The sequence below is a fragment of the Scyliorhinus canicula genome, chromosome 1 (assembly GCF_902713615.1).
Source record: "Scyliorhinus canicula chromosome 1, sScyCan1.1, whole genome shotgun sequence".
Lineage (NCBI taxonomy): Eukaryota > Metazoa > Chordata > Chondrichthyes > Carcharhiniformes > Scyliorhinidae > Scyliorhinus > Scyliorhinus canicula.
Window position 1 is genome coordinate 163,102,767 of NC_052146.1, and position 19,095 is coordinate 163,121,861.

Consider the following 19,095-nt stretch of genomic DNA (forward strand, 5'->3'; position numbering starts at 1 on the left):
TTGCGAATGTTCTGCTTAAGACACAAAGTCTTTAGACTTGTCTTTTTAACCTTGTTAGTCATATTAGCTTTATTTTGCATTATACCCCCATTTTGTTTCACACTTGTCTTTTCTTCCACTTTTGCTTTTTACATTTCTGTGTTTTGTTATTATCCTTGTTTCTCCATCCACTGTCTCCCTACTAAGGTTCCTATCCCCATGAAACAGAGAGTTTGTGGTGAATACTTGTCTTCAGATTGGAGGAAGGGTTATCTTGGGGTTCCCCAGGGGTCAGTGTTGGAATCCTACGTTTACTGATAGATATTCTATATTCATGATCTAGATCTTGGTGTGCAGGGAACAACTTCAAAATTTGCAGATGTATCCAAACTTGTCAGTATTGTGATCAGTGAGGAGGATAACGTGAGAACTTCAGAATAACTTTAGGTTGGTGGACCGGGCAGACTGGTGGCAGATGAAATTTAATGCGGAGAAACGTGAAGTGATTCATTTAGTAAGAAGAACACAGAGAGACAATAATAATCTTTATTATTATTGTCACAAGCAGGCTTATGTTAACACTACAATGAAGCTACCGGGAAAATACACTAGTCGCCACATTCTGGCGCCTGTTCAGGTACATAGAGGGAGAATTCAGAATGTCCAATTCACCTAACAGCACGTCTTTTGGGACTGTGGGAGGAAACCGGAGCACCCGGTGGAAACCCATGCAGAGACGGGAGAACGTGCAGACTCCGCACAGACAGTGACCCAAGCCGGGAATCAAACTTTGGACCCTGGCGCTGTGAATCAACAGTGCTAACCACTGTGCTATCATATTAGAAAAATAAAGGGAACAATTGTATATTAGAATATAAAGGGATGCATTAGAAAATAAATGTAACAATTCGAAAAGATGGGGCTGGAGCACAAGGAGCAAATGTGCATAAATCATTGAAGGTGGCAGGACACATTCAGAGTTTGGTTAATTAATTGTACAATAGGGACATAACATGGTTAGCACTGCTGCCTCACGGCGCCAAGGTCCCAGGTTCGATCTCGGCCCTAGGTCACTGAACGTGTGGAGTTTGCACATTCTCCCTGTGTCTGCGTAGGTCTCACCCCCAAAACCCAAAAGAGGAGCAGGGTAGATGAATTGACCATGCCCTTAATTGGAAGAAAAATAATTGGGTACTCTAAATTTATTTTAAAATATCAATAGGGATATAGAGTACAACAGCAAGAAAGTCACGTTAAACTTATTGTTATAACCCCCATGAGGACCATAGGGAAACAATCACTGATCTCCGTGTGGGACTCATGGCATACGAGCTTCCTAGAAAGGGGGCGGAGGTCAAGGTCTGGGGCTTGTTTAGGCAGGGGATAAAAGCAAGCCCAACTCAGGGCCTGATCAGATTTATCCCCCCAACACGCTCTACACTGGGAGTGAGCTAAGCCTATAATTGTAAATACGTAAATAAATTTACCTTCGTTACTGACAACTTCCTTATGAGTTACTGTATTTATATAAAACACAGGATCAGCCTCAGATGGAATGTTGTGTCTAGTTCTGGGCACCACAATTTAGGAGGGATGTGAAGACATGAGGGAGGGCACAGAAAAGATTCACTAGGTAGATTCCAGGGATGAGGAACTTCAGTTAGATAGATAGATTGGGACTGTTATCCTTGGAGAAGAGAAGGGAGAAGGCTGAGAGGATATTTGTTAGAGGTGTTCAAAATTCTGAGGAGACTGGATAGAGTTGATAGAGAGAAACCGGTCTCATTGATAGAAGGATCAAGAACCAGATTTTATTGGGAAAAGAAGGAATGGCAACAGGAGGAAAATCGAGGTTTTCAACAGGATTATTATCTGAAAAGGCAGAATGTGCAGGATTAGAGGAAAAGGCGGGAGGATGGCATTATGGAAAATGTTACTTCAGACATGACAGGCCAAGCGGCCTCCTCTTGTGCTGTAACCATTCTATGATTCCGTTTTATGTTTACTTACAGTCTCTGAATGTCAAGGCTGAGATCGCTATCCTCAGCTGATGTTCACTGTTTCTGTGGAGCTAACAAAGCCACTTTGTTACCTTCTTTGTGAGTTGGAACATGCTTGCTGATCTCTGATTTACACCTTTCACTTATTCGGAATGATTTGTTCTACCTCTCGACTCTGACTGGAAACTTGCTGCAAGGCACTGTCAACTCCTTCCGTACTCAGTACACATCTGTTGCCACTTCCTCAGTTTTCTACAGCACTCACACACAACCAGCAACAGGACAATCAACCTTTTCATTCTTCAGGTATGGATGTTATTAACATGGTTGGCGTATATCGCCTGTCCCTGGGTGCTCTCCAAATGCTGCAATCACTGTGGTAAAGTGTTGCCAATTTGCTATTAGAGTCTCTCCCATTCCCACTTGTGTTTCAGTCGTCTGTCTCCTTCCCACCCTGTAATTCAGTGGTCTCTTCCATTGTCACCCTGTCATTTGGTGGTCACCCCTATTCCCACCCTATGACTCGGTGATCTCTCACATTCCCACCCTATGATTCGGTGGTCTCTCCCATTCCCACCCCATCACTCGGTGGTCTCTCCCATTCCCACCCCATGACTCAGTGGTCTCTCCCATTCCCACCCCATGACTCGGTGGTCTCTCCCATTCCCACCCCATGACTCGGTGGTCTCTCCCATTCCCACCCCCAATGACTCGGTGGTCTGTCCCATTCCCACCCTATGACTCGCTGGTCGCTCTCATTCCCACCCTATGACTCGGTGGTCTGTCCCATTGCCACCCCATGACTCGGTGGTCTCTCCCATTCCCACCCCATGACTCGGTGGTCCCTCCAATTCCCACCCCATGACTCGGTGGTCTGTCCCATCCCCACCCTATGACCCGCTGGTCGCTCTCATTCCCACCCTATGACTCGGTGGTCTGTCCCATTCCCACTTCATGACTCGCTGATCTCTCCCATTCCCACCTCATGACTCAGTGGTCTCTCCCATTCCCACCCCATGACTCGGTGGTCTCTCCCATTCCCACCCCATGACTCGGTGGTCTCTCCCATTCCCACCCTACGACTTGGTGGTCTCTCCCATTCCCACCTCATGACTCAGTGGTCTCTCCCATTCCCACTCTATGACTCGCTGGTCTCTCCCATTCCCACCTCATGACTCAGTCGTCTCTCCCATTCCCACCCCATGACTCAGTGGTCTCTCCCATCCCCACCCTATGACTTGGTAGTCTCTTCCATTCCCAACCCATGATTCAGCGGTCTGTCCCACCGAAGTGATTCCAGTGGATTCAGAATTAGCAATATTCCCTTTTCTGAGAATGTTTTGGATGCTGACCGGATTGGAGGCTTGTTCCCAGTGATGTCTCACAGGAATTTGTTATTTTAAAATACTTGATTGGCTGTGAAGTATATTCTTTAAAATAAATTTAGACTACCCAATTATTTTTTCTTTCCAATTAAGGGCAATTTAGTGTGGCCAATCCATCTAACCTGCACATCGTTGGATGGTGGGGTTGAGACCCACGCAAACACGGGGAGAATGTGCAAACTCCACACGAACAGTGACCCAGGGACACAAACAGGGACCTCAGCACCACCATGCCGCCCTGATGTCTCATAGGAATAATGTTAAGACCATTGAATTTTATTTTCTCCGTCAATGGCCTGGCAGTGCTAGTGAGGATTTGTACGGATTAGGGATTGTGAATGAGAAAAAAGTACAACAAGCAGATTGTAACGTGATAGGCACGGGCACCTGATCACCTAATTGCATTTAACTTAGATAAATATAGCATTTTGTACGTAGGTTGGGCCAATGCCAAATATAGCTACCGGCTCTGAAACTCTCTTCCCCTAAAGGCGGTAGAAGCAGAATCTTTGAATATTTTTTAGGCAGAACTAGATACATTTTGATTAGCAAGGGGGTGAAAGGTTTTTGAGGGGAGGCAGGAATGTGGGCTTGATATTAGAACCAGATTAGCCAATATCTTATTGAATGGTGTAGAAGGCTCAAGGGGCTGAGTGGGCTATTCCTACGCTTAATTTAAATGTTTATATTGGACAGTCACTGTCCGTGTGGAGTTTGCACATTCCCCCCGTGTCTGCGTGGGTTTCGCCCCCACAACCCAAAGATGTGCAGGCTAGGTGGATTGGCCACGCTAAATTGCCTCTTAATTGGAAAACATTAATTGGGTACTCTAAAAAAATTTTTTTTTTTAAATAATTTTCTGGCCAAGACCATGGGCAGGATTCTCCGACCCCTGCTGGGAGTGCCCCCATGGTGGCCTGGCCTGCGATCGGGGCCCACCGATCGGCGGGTGGGCCTGTGCCGTGGGGGCACTCTTTTCCTTCCGCCTTTGCCATCATCGTCACCATGGCGGAGGAGGAAGTGACCCCCTGCCCTGCGCATGCGCGGGGATGACTTCAGCAGCCGCTGACGCTCCGGCGCATGCACGGACTTCCGCCGGCCGGCAGATTCCCTTCAGCCCTGGCTGGCGTGGCGCCAAAGGCCTTCCACGCCAACCGGCGGGACGGGAACCTCTCCGGCGCGGGCCCAGCCCCTCAATGTTAGGGCTTGGCCCCTAAAGGTGCGGAGACTTCCGCACCTTTGGAGCGGCCCGACGCCGGAGTGGTTCATGCCACTCCATCCCACCGGGACCCCCCGCCCCGCCGGGTAGGGGAGAATCCCGGCCCATGTTAGAATCATAGAATCCCTCCAGTGCAGAAGGAGGCCATTCGGCCCAATGAGTCCGCACCAACCTTCTGAAAGAACACCCGACCTAGGCACATCCCCTGGCACTATTCCTGTAATCCAGCCTGACCTGCATATGCCTGGACATTAAATCCAAGCAGGCCGATTAGATCACGAGAGAGTCCGAAATCCGGAAGCACACGCTAGGCACCGATTGGTCTCCGATCTAACCGGCCAGCTCCCGTTATCAAGATCCAGATCCTGACGCGATGTGGCAAGAAACCAATAATTACCAATTAAGGCCAAACTTCATACCATTAACAAGAAGAACCCTCTATCTAATGGCCTCCCATGATCTAACTGGCTCCACAGCAAGAGGTCACGCGGGCAACCTATAGCATGCCTATTTAAAAATGCGAAGCTAGCGAAATGGCTGCTGTGGGAATCGGAGGCTGAGTGGCCATCTTGGTAACGGGCAGTCAGCCCAGGGGCACTGGGGCGGCTGGAGCTCCCCCACCCCTAATGGTGGTGGCCTACACCCCTGACAGGGCCTGACCCCCTGCGCCCCAATGCCCCTGGGCTGACTGCCCGTTACCAAGATAGCCACTCAGCCTCCGATTCCCACAGCAGCCATTTCGCTAGCTTTGCATTTTTAAATAGGCATGCTATAGGTTGCCCGCGTGACCTCGGTACCCAAGGACCCCTGCTGTAGCCAGGGGTGCATGTGCAGGGCGAGATCCCCGGCACAAGCGGGTCGTTGGATGAAACCCTGAGAGATGGCAGGGAATGTAAGAGTGGGAGGCTTGGGGGAAATCAGAGGGTACCGGGGTCAAAGCTTTAACTGTTTGCCAGACCCACACCCTCTCAATTTCTCACAGATATCACCGTATGGACGATATTTTAGACACCGCAGCAGCTGCCCTCACGGTGGTATTGGCAGTCCAGGTGGCCAGACGCTGAAGAAGGCAGCCTTGGGCTGCCAGTTGTATAGCTGTCGCTGGTCGATCGAAAAGATATCGGGACAGCATGTGCCACATGAAGCTACTTGCAGCACTGGGTGGTGGTCCTCCTGGTGACACTCCCCACGCTGACTGCCCTGTCGATCACGCTACGACCCCCTTGGGGGAAAGGGGTGTTCCGTCTGGACTCCGCCACGTCCAACAGTCTGGCCAGGTCAGCATCTCCGAATCGTGGTCCGGGTCTCCTTGGTGATGTGGCTGCAAGTGTTGTCTGGGGTTTCCTCTGAACTCTGACCTCTGGCCCTGACACTCACCCCTACTCCTCACTGACCCCAGGGTGGGAGCCTGGACAGCAGTAAGAAAACTCATGTCAGCAAAGGAGACCTTACCTCTGTGTGTAGTCAGCGTCCCTCCCTCTGACGGCTGAGCGCTGATGGACACCCACAGGATTGTGATCAAAATGGTCCACATTCTACACCAATGTCTGTCAGCAATGCTTAACCATTACCTGGAAGAGTGACAGGATAAAGAAAAGGACAGGTTACTGGGGTACTCTGATCAAACAACATAGAAACTGGCTGTTCAATCCGTCAAACCATTGTACCAATTAATCCCACTCTCATTCATTCCCCATGGCCCTGTAAAATATCCCTGTTATCAATTCCTTCTTGACTGTTCTTATTGAATCTGCTTCTACCTCACTGTCAGGCAGCAAACATGTTTCTCCTTCCCTCTGTGTTTTTTCAGCTGATTATCTTCAATCTGTGCCCTCTGGTTGAGGAGCCTCCTGCCAGCGGAAACAATATTTCCTTATTTACTCCATCAAAGCCCCTCAGGATTTTAAACAACTTTATCAAACATCCCCCAGAACCACTGCATGAGGAAGTGGTCATTTGTGGACACTCGGGGAGAATGTCGCAATTTTATTTCAGGACAGGAAGAGAGTTTGTCTTCGAATTGTGCTGGGGAGCTCATTGTCCCTTTGCCTGTTTTCTTGATGGCCGACCTTCTTAAAGACAGCCTCAAAGAGTTAATGAGCAATGGAAGTGGTAACGATTTTGAGAGGGAGAACCCGACGGAGAACAGGATGTTGCAGGGGCTGGGTGGGACTGTAGTGAATGGACAGATCGGAGAAAGCGGGAGATAATCACAATCAGGGACGGGAAAAACAGCCGTTAAAATCCAGCCCAGTGAAGAAAGCGGCTTTCAAAGCTGCCAAGTATCAACTTTCTCATTCCTTCCCTGTGAGTGGAGTTATCTTAAATTTGTGCTGAGCCTTTGATCAGTGCGAGTACCATGAAATTAGCAGCATGCTGTGCAATAACCCTCAATATTCGTAGAGTGGGAGATGGGTAGAATGTCCTGCTGAATTTAAGAACAATCCGATAAACAAATTTTGTGTCTGTTTCCCACCCACAGTCAGAGTGAAATAGTTCACCAGACTGATTCCTGGGATTGTCAGAGGAGGAGAGATTGGGTTGACTGAACCTGTATTCACTGGAATTTAAAAGAATGAGAGGGGATCTTATTGAAACGTATAGAATTCTGACAGGACTGGGCAGACTGAATGCAAGGATGTTGTTTCCTCTGTCTGGGGGAGGGGGTCTAGAACAAGGGGGCACAGTCTCAGGATATGGGCGAGGCTATTTAACACTGAGATTAGGAGAAACCACTTCACAGAAGATGGCGAACCTGTGGAAATCTCTAATACAGAAGGCTATGGCGGCCAAATCACGCAATATATTTGAGAAGGAAATATGTAGATTTCTAGATTTGTCATGGGGCATGGGGAGAGAATGTGGGTGTTGAAATGGCGTTGAGATAGAAAATCAGCCAGGATCATACTGAATGGCGGAGCTGGCTGGCTGGCAGGTCTGCATGATCTACTCATGCTCCTATTTACTTTCTATGGGAGGCTGGTTGGCCATCAGGTGGGTCGGCCTTTAACATTAGGCCGCAACCAGGGCGGAGGGAACGGTGGTCGGTCTCAAAAAAACAAAGAACAGTACAGCACAGGAACAGGAACAGGGCAGCACAGTAGCACAGTGGTTAGCAACTCCAGGGTCCCAAGTTCCATTCCCGGCTTGGGTCACTGTCTGCACGTTCTCCCCGTGTGTGTGTGTGTGGGTTTCCTCCGGGTGCTCCGGTTTCCTCCCACAATCCAAAGATGTGCAGGTTAGGTGGATTGGCCATGATAAATTGCCCTTAGTATCCAAAAAGGTTAGGTGGGGTTACTGGGTTAAAGGGATAGGGTGGAGGTGTGGGCTTGGGTCGGGTTCTCTTTACAAGGGCTGGTGCAGACTCAATGGGCCGAATGGCCTCCTGCAATGTACGTTCTATGATTCTATGAGGCCCTCCAAGCCTGCGCTGATCATGATGCCCGTCTGAACTAAAACCTTCTGCACTTCCAGGGTCCGCATCCCTCTATTTCCATCCTATTCATGTAATCGTCAAGATGCCACTTAATGGTCTCTATCGGACCTGCTTCCACCACCTTCCCCGGCAACGAGTTCCAGGGTCCCACCACTCTCTGTGTAAAAACCGTCCCTCGCCAATCTCCAAACTTTGCCACTCGCGATTTGGAGGAACCATAGATTTAAGTCAGCGAAGTGGGGTGGAAATTTTCGGAAATGGGAGGAGAAAGGAATTAGGACACTAAAAAATTTGTTTCTTGGGGGTTGGTTTGCAGGATTGAAGGAGCTGTGAGCGAAGTGTGGGCTGGAGCAGGGGGAAATATTTAGATACATGCAGGTTCGAGACTTTGCCAGAAGGGAGATAGAACATAGAACAGTACAGCACAGAACAGGCCCTTCGGCCCTCAATGTTGTGCCGAGCCATGATCACCCTACTCAAAGCCACGTATCCACCCTATACCCGTAACCCAACAACCCCCCCCTTAACCTTACTTTTATTAGGACACTACGGGCAATTTAGCATGGCCAATCCACCTAACCCGCACATCTTTGGACTGTGGGAGGAAACCGGAGCACCCGGAGGAAACCCACGCACACAGGGGGAGGACGTGCAGACTCCACACTGACAGTGACCCAGCCGGGAATCGAACCTGGGACCCTGGAGCTGTGAAGCATTTATGCTAACCACCATGCTACCCTGCTGCCCCCATCCAGAGATACAGAGCTTCCCGGTGGAGCCGGCATCCACATTGCTGGAGGAGGTGAAGACGACAGGGGGACTGGAGAAGGGGGTTGTATCGGCGGTTTATGGGGCTGTTTTGGAAGAGGAGAAGGCGCCACTGGAAGGGATCAAGGTAAAGTGGGAGGAAGAGTTGTGAGAGGATATGTAGGAGGTGTTCTGGTGTGAGGTGCTCCGGAGGGTGAACGCCTCCACCTCGTGTGCGAAGTTGGGGCTGATACAGCTGAAGGTGGTGTACAGAGAACACCTCACAAGGACGAGGATGAGCCGGCTCTTTGAGGGAGTGGAAGATGTGTGTGAACGTTCATATGTTTTGGTCCCGTCCAAAGCTGGAGGATTACTGGAAGGAGGTTTTTAGGGTAATTTCTAAAGTGGTGCATGTGAAACTGAAACTGGGCTCTCGGGAAGCCATATTCGGGGTGTTGCACCAGCCGGGGTTGGAAACAGGTGCGGAGGCAGATGTTGTAGCCTTCACCTCGTTGATCGCCCGAAGGCGGATCCTGTTAGGGTGGAGATCAACCACTCCACTCTGTGCCCTGGTGTGGCGGGGGGACCTGCTGGAATTCTTGATGCTTGAAAAGGTCAAATTTGAACGGAGGGTAAGGATGGAGGGATTGTACAATTCATGGGCGTTATTCATTATGCACTTTCGAGGATTGGATTACATGTAACATTTGGGGGGAGGGTTGAGGGGAGGGGGACTGTATGGGTTCATGGTGACTATGGGTGCTTCCTGATTCCTATTTGTCATTTGTTTATGTTAATATGCGGGCTAATGTTTGGGGTTTGGTGGGAGGATGGGATCGTTGTTATTGATATGGGGACTGACATTACATCGTTACTGATTATTGTTTATTGTTGGGTGTAAATTTGGGGAGAAAATGTGAAAAAGAATAGAAGTTGTTTTGTTAAACTTTGCCCCTCACACCTTAAACCTATGTCCCCTAGTAATTGATTCTTCCACTCTGAGAAAAAACATCTGTCTATCCACTCTGTCCATGCCTCTCATAATTTTGTAAACCTCGATCAGGTCGCCCCTCAACCTCTGTTCCAATGAGAACAATCCGAGATTATCCACTTCTCCTCATAGCTAATGCCCTCCATGCCAGGCAACATCCTGGTGAACCTCTTCAAAGCCTCTACATCCTTCTGGTAGCGTGGCGACCAGAATTATACACAATATTCCAAATGTGGCCTAAGGTTCTGTACAGCTGCAACATGACTGACCAACTTTTATACTCAATGCCCCGGCCAATGAAGGGTTGGGAGGAGAGTTCAGAGGATTCAAGAAGAGGAGGGGATCAGAGGCTGAAGCCGAGGAGCCGGGAGAGGGAGGGGTAGGGAGGAATCAGAAAAGACAGGAGGGGTGGGTTGGGAGAGGGTGGGATCAGAAAGACTAGGAGTCCACGGAATGAGTGGATTTTCACAGCTGGTCACTGGCATTGTTGGGGAAACAAGGTAGGAGATGAGAGGCAGGTTGGCTGGGGGAGGGAGGCAGGTTGGCTGGGGGGGTGGGAGAGGCAGGTTTGCTGGGGGAGGGGAGGCAGATTGGCTGGGGGAGGGGAGTCAGGTTGGCTGGGGGAGGGGAGGGATAGGCAGGTTCGCTGGGGGAGGGGAGGTTCGCTGGGGGAGGGGAGGCAGGTTGGCTGGGGGGGGTGGGACAGGCAGGTTCGCTGGGGGAGGGGAGGCAGGTTCGCTGGGGGAGGGAGGAAGGTTCGCTGGGGGAGGGGAGGCCGGTAGGCAGGGGGAGGGGAGGCGGTTCACTGGGAGAGGGGAGGCCGGTTGGCTGGGGTAGGGGAGGCAGGTTGGCTGGGGGAGGGGAGGCAGGTTCACTGGGGGAGGGGGAGGAAGGTTCGCTGGGGAAGGGAGGAAGGTTCGCTGGAGGAGGGGAGGAAGGTTCGCTGGGGGAGGGGAGGCCGGTAGGCTGGGGGAGGGGAGGCGGTTCGCTGGGGGAGGGGAGGCCGGTTGGCTGGGGGAGGGGAGGCAGGTTGGCTGGGGGAGGGCATGTTCGCTGGGGGAGGCGAGGCAGGTTGGCTGGGGGAAGGGAGGCAGATTCGCTGGGGGAGGGGAGGCAGGTTCGCTGAGGGAGGGGAAACAGGTTGGCTGGGGGGGTGGGAGTAGCAGGTTCGCTGGGGGAGGGGAGGCAGGTTCGCTGGGGGAGGGGAGGAAGGTTCGCTGGGGGAGGGGGGGCCGGTTGGCAGGGGGAGGGGAGGCCGGTAGGCTGGAGGAGGGGAGGCGGTTCGCTGGCGGAGGGGAGGCCGGTTGGCTGGGGTAGGGGAGGCAGGTTGACTGGGGGAGGGGAGGCAGGTTCGCTGGAGGAGGGGTCTAACAGGAACACAAGTGACTCGGGTTCAACGTTAAATAGAGAAATATAGGAGGCATACAGCTTCATTAAAGCATTTAAATGACCAACTCGACTCAGTAGCTGGGTTGGTTTCCCTATCCCACCCTCCTTCTATCAAAATCAGCAGGCAACGTGTTTGAGACGGGTTGGATTCTGGTTTGAGATTTTGAACATTTTTGCATCCCACCTGCCCCCGACCCATTATTTTGACTGGCAACAATGGGGGCAGGTGGATGGTGAGACTTGCAAGCTCACCCACCTCTGTTTATTGGGACCTCAGCCCAGCTGTAATGATAAATATCAGCCCCTCAAGCTCATGCCCCTCAGTTCCTTCAACCATACACCCACTCTCCATGCATCCCATGACCACTTCATATGTCCTATGTCCTCACGACTTCCCCTCAAAGCTCCCATGCCCACTCCATGCCCCCTCACATCTCCTAAGCCCCATTCCATTCTCCACATGCATCTTCCATACCTACTCTTCCAGTATCCACAATGTATAGAACCAATATCCATTGGCATGTCTGACAACGAAACAATCCTAAAACTGACAAAATAAACAGAGGCTTTGAAAGATATATTTTTTTTAAATCTCAGTTTACAATCTCTTCAAATATTAATCAACCATAGCCAACTGACAACTGTATCAACCAAAGTAGGCTGTATAGATGGCCTCATTATGAATGCTTGGCTGAGCTGCAAAAACGATTAATGCACTGTGTCCAAAGCACAACAACAATGTTCATACAACTGCAGGAGGGAGGAAAAGTATTCTTGAATTACATCCCTTTACCTTATTATAAGTTGCTTTTTCTTTGAAGACATTTTCCACTGCCTGTGTGTCTATTAACCCAAGATTATAGAATCATAGAATTTACAGTGCAGAAGGAGGCTGTTTTGGCCCATCGAGTCTGCACCGGCCCTTGGACAGAGCACCCCACCTAAGCCCACACCTCCACTCCATCCCCGTAACCCCACCTAACCTTTTTTGGACACTGAGGGCAATTTAGCATTGCCAATCCACCTAACCTGCACATCTTTAGATTGTGGGAGGAAACCGGAGCACCCGGAGGAAATTCACGCAGACACGGGGAGAACGTGCAGACTCCGCGCAGACAGTGACCCAAGCCGGGAATCGAACCTGGGACCCTGGAGCTGTGAAGCAACTGTGTTCAACACTGCGCTACCGTGCAGCTATGTGGTTATGAAGTGAAGAAAAGCATCTAACATTGATATTATGAATGGATGTGATTGATTGACAGCTTTAGGAGAAGGTAAGGGGGCAAATTTATTTCCATGGGAATTTTTTTCTGGTTGGTGTCTCAAGGCCTGGGTTGTTCCGTTGTCCACAACTCCTCTGCGAGGCTGTGAATCATGTTTACTTACAGAAAGGTCCCAAATCCACCAAAATTGTGCGAGTGTTTTGACCGCCCAACCCCACAAAGGTGACGGCAAGGGCAGGGGTGTTGCGCATTGGCTGGCTACTTACAGTCCTATTCCACGCCGGAGAAAATTGCCGGAAATGGGACTAGGGGAGGGAATGCTGGAATCTGGCTCCACCTGCTGTCCTTAAAGAACTCCCCAAATGGCCCAACTCAGAGAAACCCCAGGCCATATCTCTACATCATGGGGAGAGTGCCCAGGGATACCTGGAAGATGCACAACAGGCTCGGGGGAGCAATATTCAACCTCTATTGAGCCTCATGACCCCCTATAAAGGCCATCAAACGTTGATCATCCCTCCACTATTTATCTTGCTGATCCTGGGGTGCCTTCTCCACCATGAAGAGTGAGACTGGCCCAGTCAGTGAAACTCGGATCCAATGTTCAGCAATCAGTTGCAGTCATCTATCCTGCATCTTTCTCTGACACTCTCCATTCCGATGGAGATTATGAATCAAATCACCAGATTTCACTGTCACCTGATTACCAACTCCAGCTGGATGTGATCACATCATGACCTCCTTCCTCCACCTGCTTCACCCAATTAGACTTTTTCTCATTGCCAACAACAGCCGATATTGATAAAGCATAACTAACTATAAGCAAAGATATTCAACAGGAATGAGAGGAAACGCACTCTCTTCAAAGCCTCTGTGATATTTCTCTCTCTCTCTGAGTGTCTCTCACAGCAGTATCCAGGAAGCCGATCTGTATTTCTGGGGAGGTTGTTGGCGGGATTGGTAACCCTGGACCCTCGGCAGATATTGGCCAGTCCATGAACCCTGGGCAATAATCGAGCTTGCCATCCTAGGCAGACTCAATACCCCCACACACAAACACACAGGAGAACCCTTCCAATAGTCAGAATGTCTGGCTATGGTTGGCCTGTTGTTCCCCAACACAAGCTTGCCTTGCTGGTGCTGTCCACAACTAGAGTGTGAAGTGAAACCGTAATGCGTTGCAGCGTTTTGAGTGTAATATAGAGTAAGAATAAAGTACTGCCCAGGACACAAAGACGAACCCCGCGGGGCACTCCAGCCTCAGTCTGACTGACAGCAGCTCGCTGAGCCCAGACAACAATCAGCCTTAGTCATTGCTTTAAATCTATCAGACTGGGAGCCAAGGGAATTGTCTCTACACCAACCCAGAATGCATTCACCTCCATTTCTATTCAGTAAGTAAACAAACTATTTAATTTAAGGTTTAAAAAACCGTCCCATCGACGTTAGCAATAAAGAGTTAACATTCCAGAGATTCTGACAGTGAAGATTCTCGGCCCCGAGATGACACTCACAACTCTGTTGAGAGGTTAAGGGTTCGGTGTCTGGTTTACGGTTAACCACAGTGGCTTGTGCACAGTGGCAAAGCTCTTGGTTTCTACCAACAAGGAAGCTCTTTCTTAGGAGTGAGCCTCTTGAGAGAAGGCAAAGGACTTTGAGGTAAACCTGAAACGATACAGTGAGAAGCCAATCTCTGCAGACAGAGCAACACAAAGAAATTTGGCAGCTACTGTAGTTTGCTTTGGCTCCTCCAGTTAGAAGTCCTTCCACAGCCCAAAAGCAAGTAGGAAGCAGGATTGGGACAGGACAAGGGAGAGCCTGGGGATGAGGAAAGGGAGGGGATATGGCCGGGGGGGGGGGGGGGGGGGGGGGGGGCCATGGAAGAGGTGAGGGATGAGGAAGAGCAGAGGCAGATGAGAGAGAGGGGAGAGCAGGGGATGAGGGGCAGGGAGGGATGTTGCGGATTGTGGGGATGGGAAGGTCATGAGGGATGAGGAATGGGATAAACGAGGAGATGACACTATGATTTGCATCCAAATACTGACTATTCTGCCACGGAACATTAAAATTAAAACTTTAATTATGAATTAATCCACTTCATGGACCAGTACAAGGCACAAATGGAGCCCGTTTTAAAAGTTAACCCTATGCCAACTGGTTTACAACAAAGAAAAGTGTGGTAAACTACTGTTAATGTATTATATGTATTGTGGTAAACTGGTACTGTACTAGCATGTATTGTGGTAAACCACTGCCTGATGGCTCCGCCTGTGGCTCCTCCCCTCGGGCTCAGTATAAAGGTGGCTGACCTCCAGCCCTGCCCCAGTTCGGTATCAGAGGCCAGGAGGCTTTCTGTTTAGCTTATTAAAGCCACAGTTTTGTTCACTGTCTTCTGTTAACTGATCGCACATCAATTTAATAAACTAAACAGAAAGCTTCCTGGCCACTGATCCCGAACTGGGGCAGGGCTGGAGGTCAGCCACCTTTATATCGAGCCCGAGGGGAGGAGGCACAGGCGGAGCCATCAGGCAGTGGTTTACCACAATACATGTAGTACAGTAACAGTTTACCACAGAAAGTTTAGTGTTGTTTATTCTCCCTCAAAAGCTAGACTGTGTGGTTTAAATCGAACAAACAAACTGCTCAACCCTCCCCACCCCGAGTCCCCTCCCAGTCTCAGCTCTCTGAAGGGTGGGGGAAGGTGGTTAGAATCAAATAACTTACAATGCAGATGGAGGCCATTAGGCACATAGAGTCTGCACCAACCCTTGGAAAGAGCACCCTACCTCAGCCCACACCTCCACCCTATCCCCGCAACCCAGTAACCCCACCTAACCTTTTTGGACACTAAGGGCAATTTAGCATGGCCAACTCACCTAACCTGCACATCTTTGGACTGTGGGAGGAAACCCACGCAGACACGGGAAGGACGTGCAGACTCCACACAGACAGTGACCCAGCAGGAAATCGAACCTGGAACCCTGGCACTGTGAAGCAACAGTGCTAACCACTGTGCTACCATGCTGCCGATGTTGACACACCTTACTTTGTCATCATAATTACTAACTCATCAGCGACAGCACATGGAGAGGGAGCCTACCCCACCTGCACCGGTGATGAGGACATTGATACCGTATTGTACAGCTGACTATTTGCCAGCATGGGATTTTGGAGGTGCTGAATTCCCTGACAACAAGGACTTGCAACAAACAATACATTATTCATTAGCTGAGCAGCTACTCCATGCTTGTACTCTGCCGGCGTTCCGGGGAGAAATCCCACGCTCCCGTCACATGACCCACTTTGTATCCACGTCATCATTTGGTCTACTTAGCTCCACAGTAATGGTCATTTTTTGACAGTGCAATATCTGGTAATTAGCTCAAACCTTGACCCCACAAAATCAATGGGCTGGACGTTCAGTTAGCACCCGGCTTTTCAATACTGTTGATGTCAGTTTGCATCCTGAATGCTGTCTACAACATTCCCGTACAATTCTTGTGTTTTTCAATGTATCAAACCAACAGTACAGCCAACTATCTATTGATTTCATACATTGATTATCTATTTTATTGTGGGCTATGCTTCAGTGTTAACACTCTCAGTCTCAGAGGTTGTTGATTCAATTCCCATTGAAGGAAATGTGCACAGAATCGAGACTGACATTCCAGTGTATGTAGTCCTGAGGGAAGGCTGCAGTGTCAGAGGTGCCATCTTTCAGGTAGGACACTAAACCGAAACCCTGGACGGAATTCTCCGACCCCCGGGGCGTCGGTGAATCGCCCGGGGCCGGCGTAAATCCCGCCCCCGCCGTGTCCCGAATTCTCCGCCGCCCCCCCCCCCCCCGAGATTCGGCGGGGGCGGGAATCGCGCTGCACTGGTCGGCAGGCCCCCCCGCGGCAATTCTCTGGCCCGCGATGGGCCGAAGTCCCGCCGCTGACAGGACTCTTCCGCCAGCGGGAATCAAAACACCTACCTGACCCACGCGATTGGCGGCGTGGGTGGGCTCCGGGGTCCTGGGGGGGGGTGGCGCGGGGCGATCTGACCCCGGGGGGTTGCCCCCACGGTGGCCTGGCCCGCGATCGGGGCCCACTGATCGGCGAGCGGGCCTGTGCCGTGGGGGCACTCTTTTTCTTCCACCCCGCCATGGCCTTCACCATGGCGGGGGCGGAAGATACCCCCTCCCCTGCGCATGTGCTGGTATGACGTCAACAGTCGCTGACGCACCGGCGCATGTCCGGACTTAGGCCTTTCGGCCCCATCTGGCGTGGCGCCAAAGGCCATTCGCGCTGGCCGGCGGAGCGGGAGCCACTCCGGCGCGGGCCTAGCCCCTCAATGTGAGGGCTTGGCCCCTAAAAGTGCGGAGAATTCCGTACCTTTGGGGAGTCCCGACGCCAGAGTGGTTCACGCCACTCCAACACGCCGGGACCCCCCGCCCCGCCGGGTAGGGGAGAATCCTGGCCCCTATCTATCCTTTCAGCGTAATGTAAACAATTCCATGATATTATTTGTGATGTGGAGATGCCGGCGTCTGACTGGGATGAGCACAGTAAGAAGTCTTACAACACCAGGTTAAAGTCCAACATGTTTGTTTCAAACACTAGCTTTCGGAGCACTGCTCCTTCCTCAGGTGAATGAGGAAAACATATGAACATGGTGGGCCCAGGCTACCGCCACACCGTCCACATCTGTCCTCCATCTCCTCGAAGAACTTACTCATCCGAGCTACCGTCATGTGGGCCCTGTGGATTACCTTGATCTGAATCAAGCTAAGTCTAGCACAGGAAGAGGATGCGTTTACTCTTTTCAAGGCTTTTTCCCCACAGTACAGTTTCCAGCTCCCCTCTTAGCTCCTTTTCACCTCTCTGATAGGGGCCCCTTCCCACTCTAACAATTCCCTAAATATGTCTGAAACCTTCCCACCTCCAATCCCTGTTTTTGACAGCACTTCCTGTAGTCCCCTCAGAGGGAGGTGAGGAAGGCTTGGAACCTTTTTCCGTACAAAGTCCTGCACTTGAAGATACCGAAACCCGTTCCCACTCGGGAAATCTCCCCCTCTAATGTCTCCAAGATCGAAAGCCCTCCTGGATGAATAGATCCCCAAACCTCTCGATCCCTGCCCGCTGCCATACCTCAAAGCCCCCATCCAGCCCCCCCGGGACAAGCCGGTGATTGTCACAGATCGGTGACCACACCGACGCCCCTCCAATCCCATGCGCTGTCTCCATTGCCCCCACACCCTTAGGGCTGCCACCACCACAGGATTTGAAGAGTACTGAGCCGGCGAGAACGGCAGCGGCACCGTCAGTAAAGCCTGCAGACTCGTACCTTTGCAGGATGCTGCCTCCATCCGCTCCCAGACCGGCCACTCCCCCACCACCCACTTCCTGACCATCGATATGTTGGCAGCCCAGTAATAGTTAATAAAGCTCGGGAGAGCCAAGACCCCTTCTCCATGGGTCCATTGCAGGACTGTCCTCCTTACACTCGGGGTTTTACCCGCCCATATAAACCTCGATATCGCCACATTCATACTTCTGAAAAAAGCATTTGGGACAAAAATCGGGAAACACTGAAAAAACGAAACTCCCCCCACGCCCCCCCCCCCCCCCCCCCCCCCCCCCACAACCTACCCCCCCACGCCCCCCCCCCCCCCCCCCCCCCCCCCCCCCCCCCCACCCCCCCCCCCCCCCCCCACACCCCCCCCCCCCCCCCCCCCCCCCCCCCCGCCCCCCCACCCCTCATTTTGCCCCTCCAGGTATTCGTTGCTCTCAGGGCCATTGCTAAGGGTTCTATGGCCATGGCAAACAGTAATGGGGAGAGCGGGCATCCCTACCTTGTCCCCTGACAACGACTAAAATATTCTGACCAAACTCGGTTAGTTCTTACATTTGCCACCGGGGCTTGGTACAATAGCCGGACCCACTCCACAAATCCCTGTCCAAACCCAAACCTGCCTAAAATATCCCAGATACTTCCACTCCACCCGGTCGAAAGCCTTCTCTGCGACCATGGCAACTACCACCTCAGCCTCGCGCCCCTCCGCTGGCATCATAATTACATTAAGAAGCCGTCTAATGTTGGATGCCAGGTACCTGCCCTTTACAAATCCCATCTGATCCTCCCCAATTATCTCCGGACACAATCCTCTACTCGAGTGGCCAGGAGATTTGCCAATAATTTGGCATCTACATTCAAGAGGGAAATTGGCCTGTACGATCCACAGCTCTCTGGATCCTTGTCACGCTTTAGGATGAGAGAAATTGATGCCTGTGATAATGTTGGGGGGAGTACTCCCAGCTACTTGGATTCGTTGAAAGCCTTAACCAGGAGCGACCCCAGTAACCCAGAGAACTTCTCATAAAATTCCACTGGGAAACCATCAGGTCCCGGGGCTTTACCCGATTGCATTGCCCCCAGTCCCTCTGTCACCTCCCCAAGCCCAATCGGGGCACCCAGGGCCTCCACCAGCCCGTCATTTACCTTCGGGAACTCTAGCCTCCCCAGGAATTGATTTATGTCCTCTTCCCCAACCCGGTGTTCCGACTCGTATCGCTGGCTATAAAATTCCCGAAAAACTTCATTCACGCCCCCGGGTTCGTCACTTTCTTCCCCCTCAAATCCTTTATCTTCCCTATTTCCCTCGCCGCTTCCTGTTTCCTCAGCTGATGCCATCTTTCTCCCGATAATCATATATTGGTCTTACTGTGTGTCCATCAGTGTGTG

At 51.2% G+C, this 19,095-nt stretch overlaps 1 protein-coding gene across 5 annotated transcripts in view; it reads right to left on the reverse strand.

Annotated features, from left to right (window-relative positions):
* The window catches only part of col16a1 (collagen, type XVI, alpha 1), a 476,156-nt gene that overhangs the window by 400,923 nt on the left and 56,138 nt on the right, over positions 1–19,095 (reverse strand). For 4 of the 5 annotated variants that reach the window (XM_038801937.1, XM_038801918.1, XM_038801946.1 and 1 more), the window contains exon 2: positions 6,036–6,154. In XM_038801937.1, coding sequence (XP_038657865.1) covers positions 6,036–6,117 — 82 coding nt within the window. In that variant the 5' untranslated portion in view covers positions 6,118–6,154. Of the gene's footprint in view, positions 1–6,035; positions 6,155–6,343; positions 6,399–19,095 lie in introns of those variants that run through there. The other variant, XM_038801928.1, reaches the window with a different exon arrangement.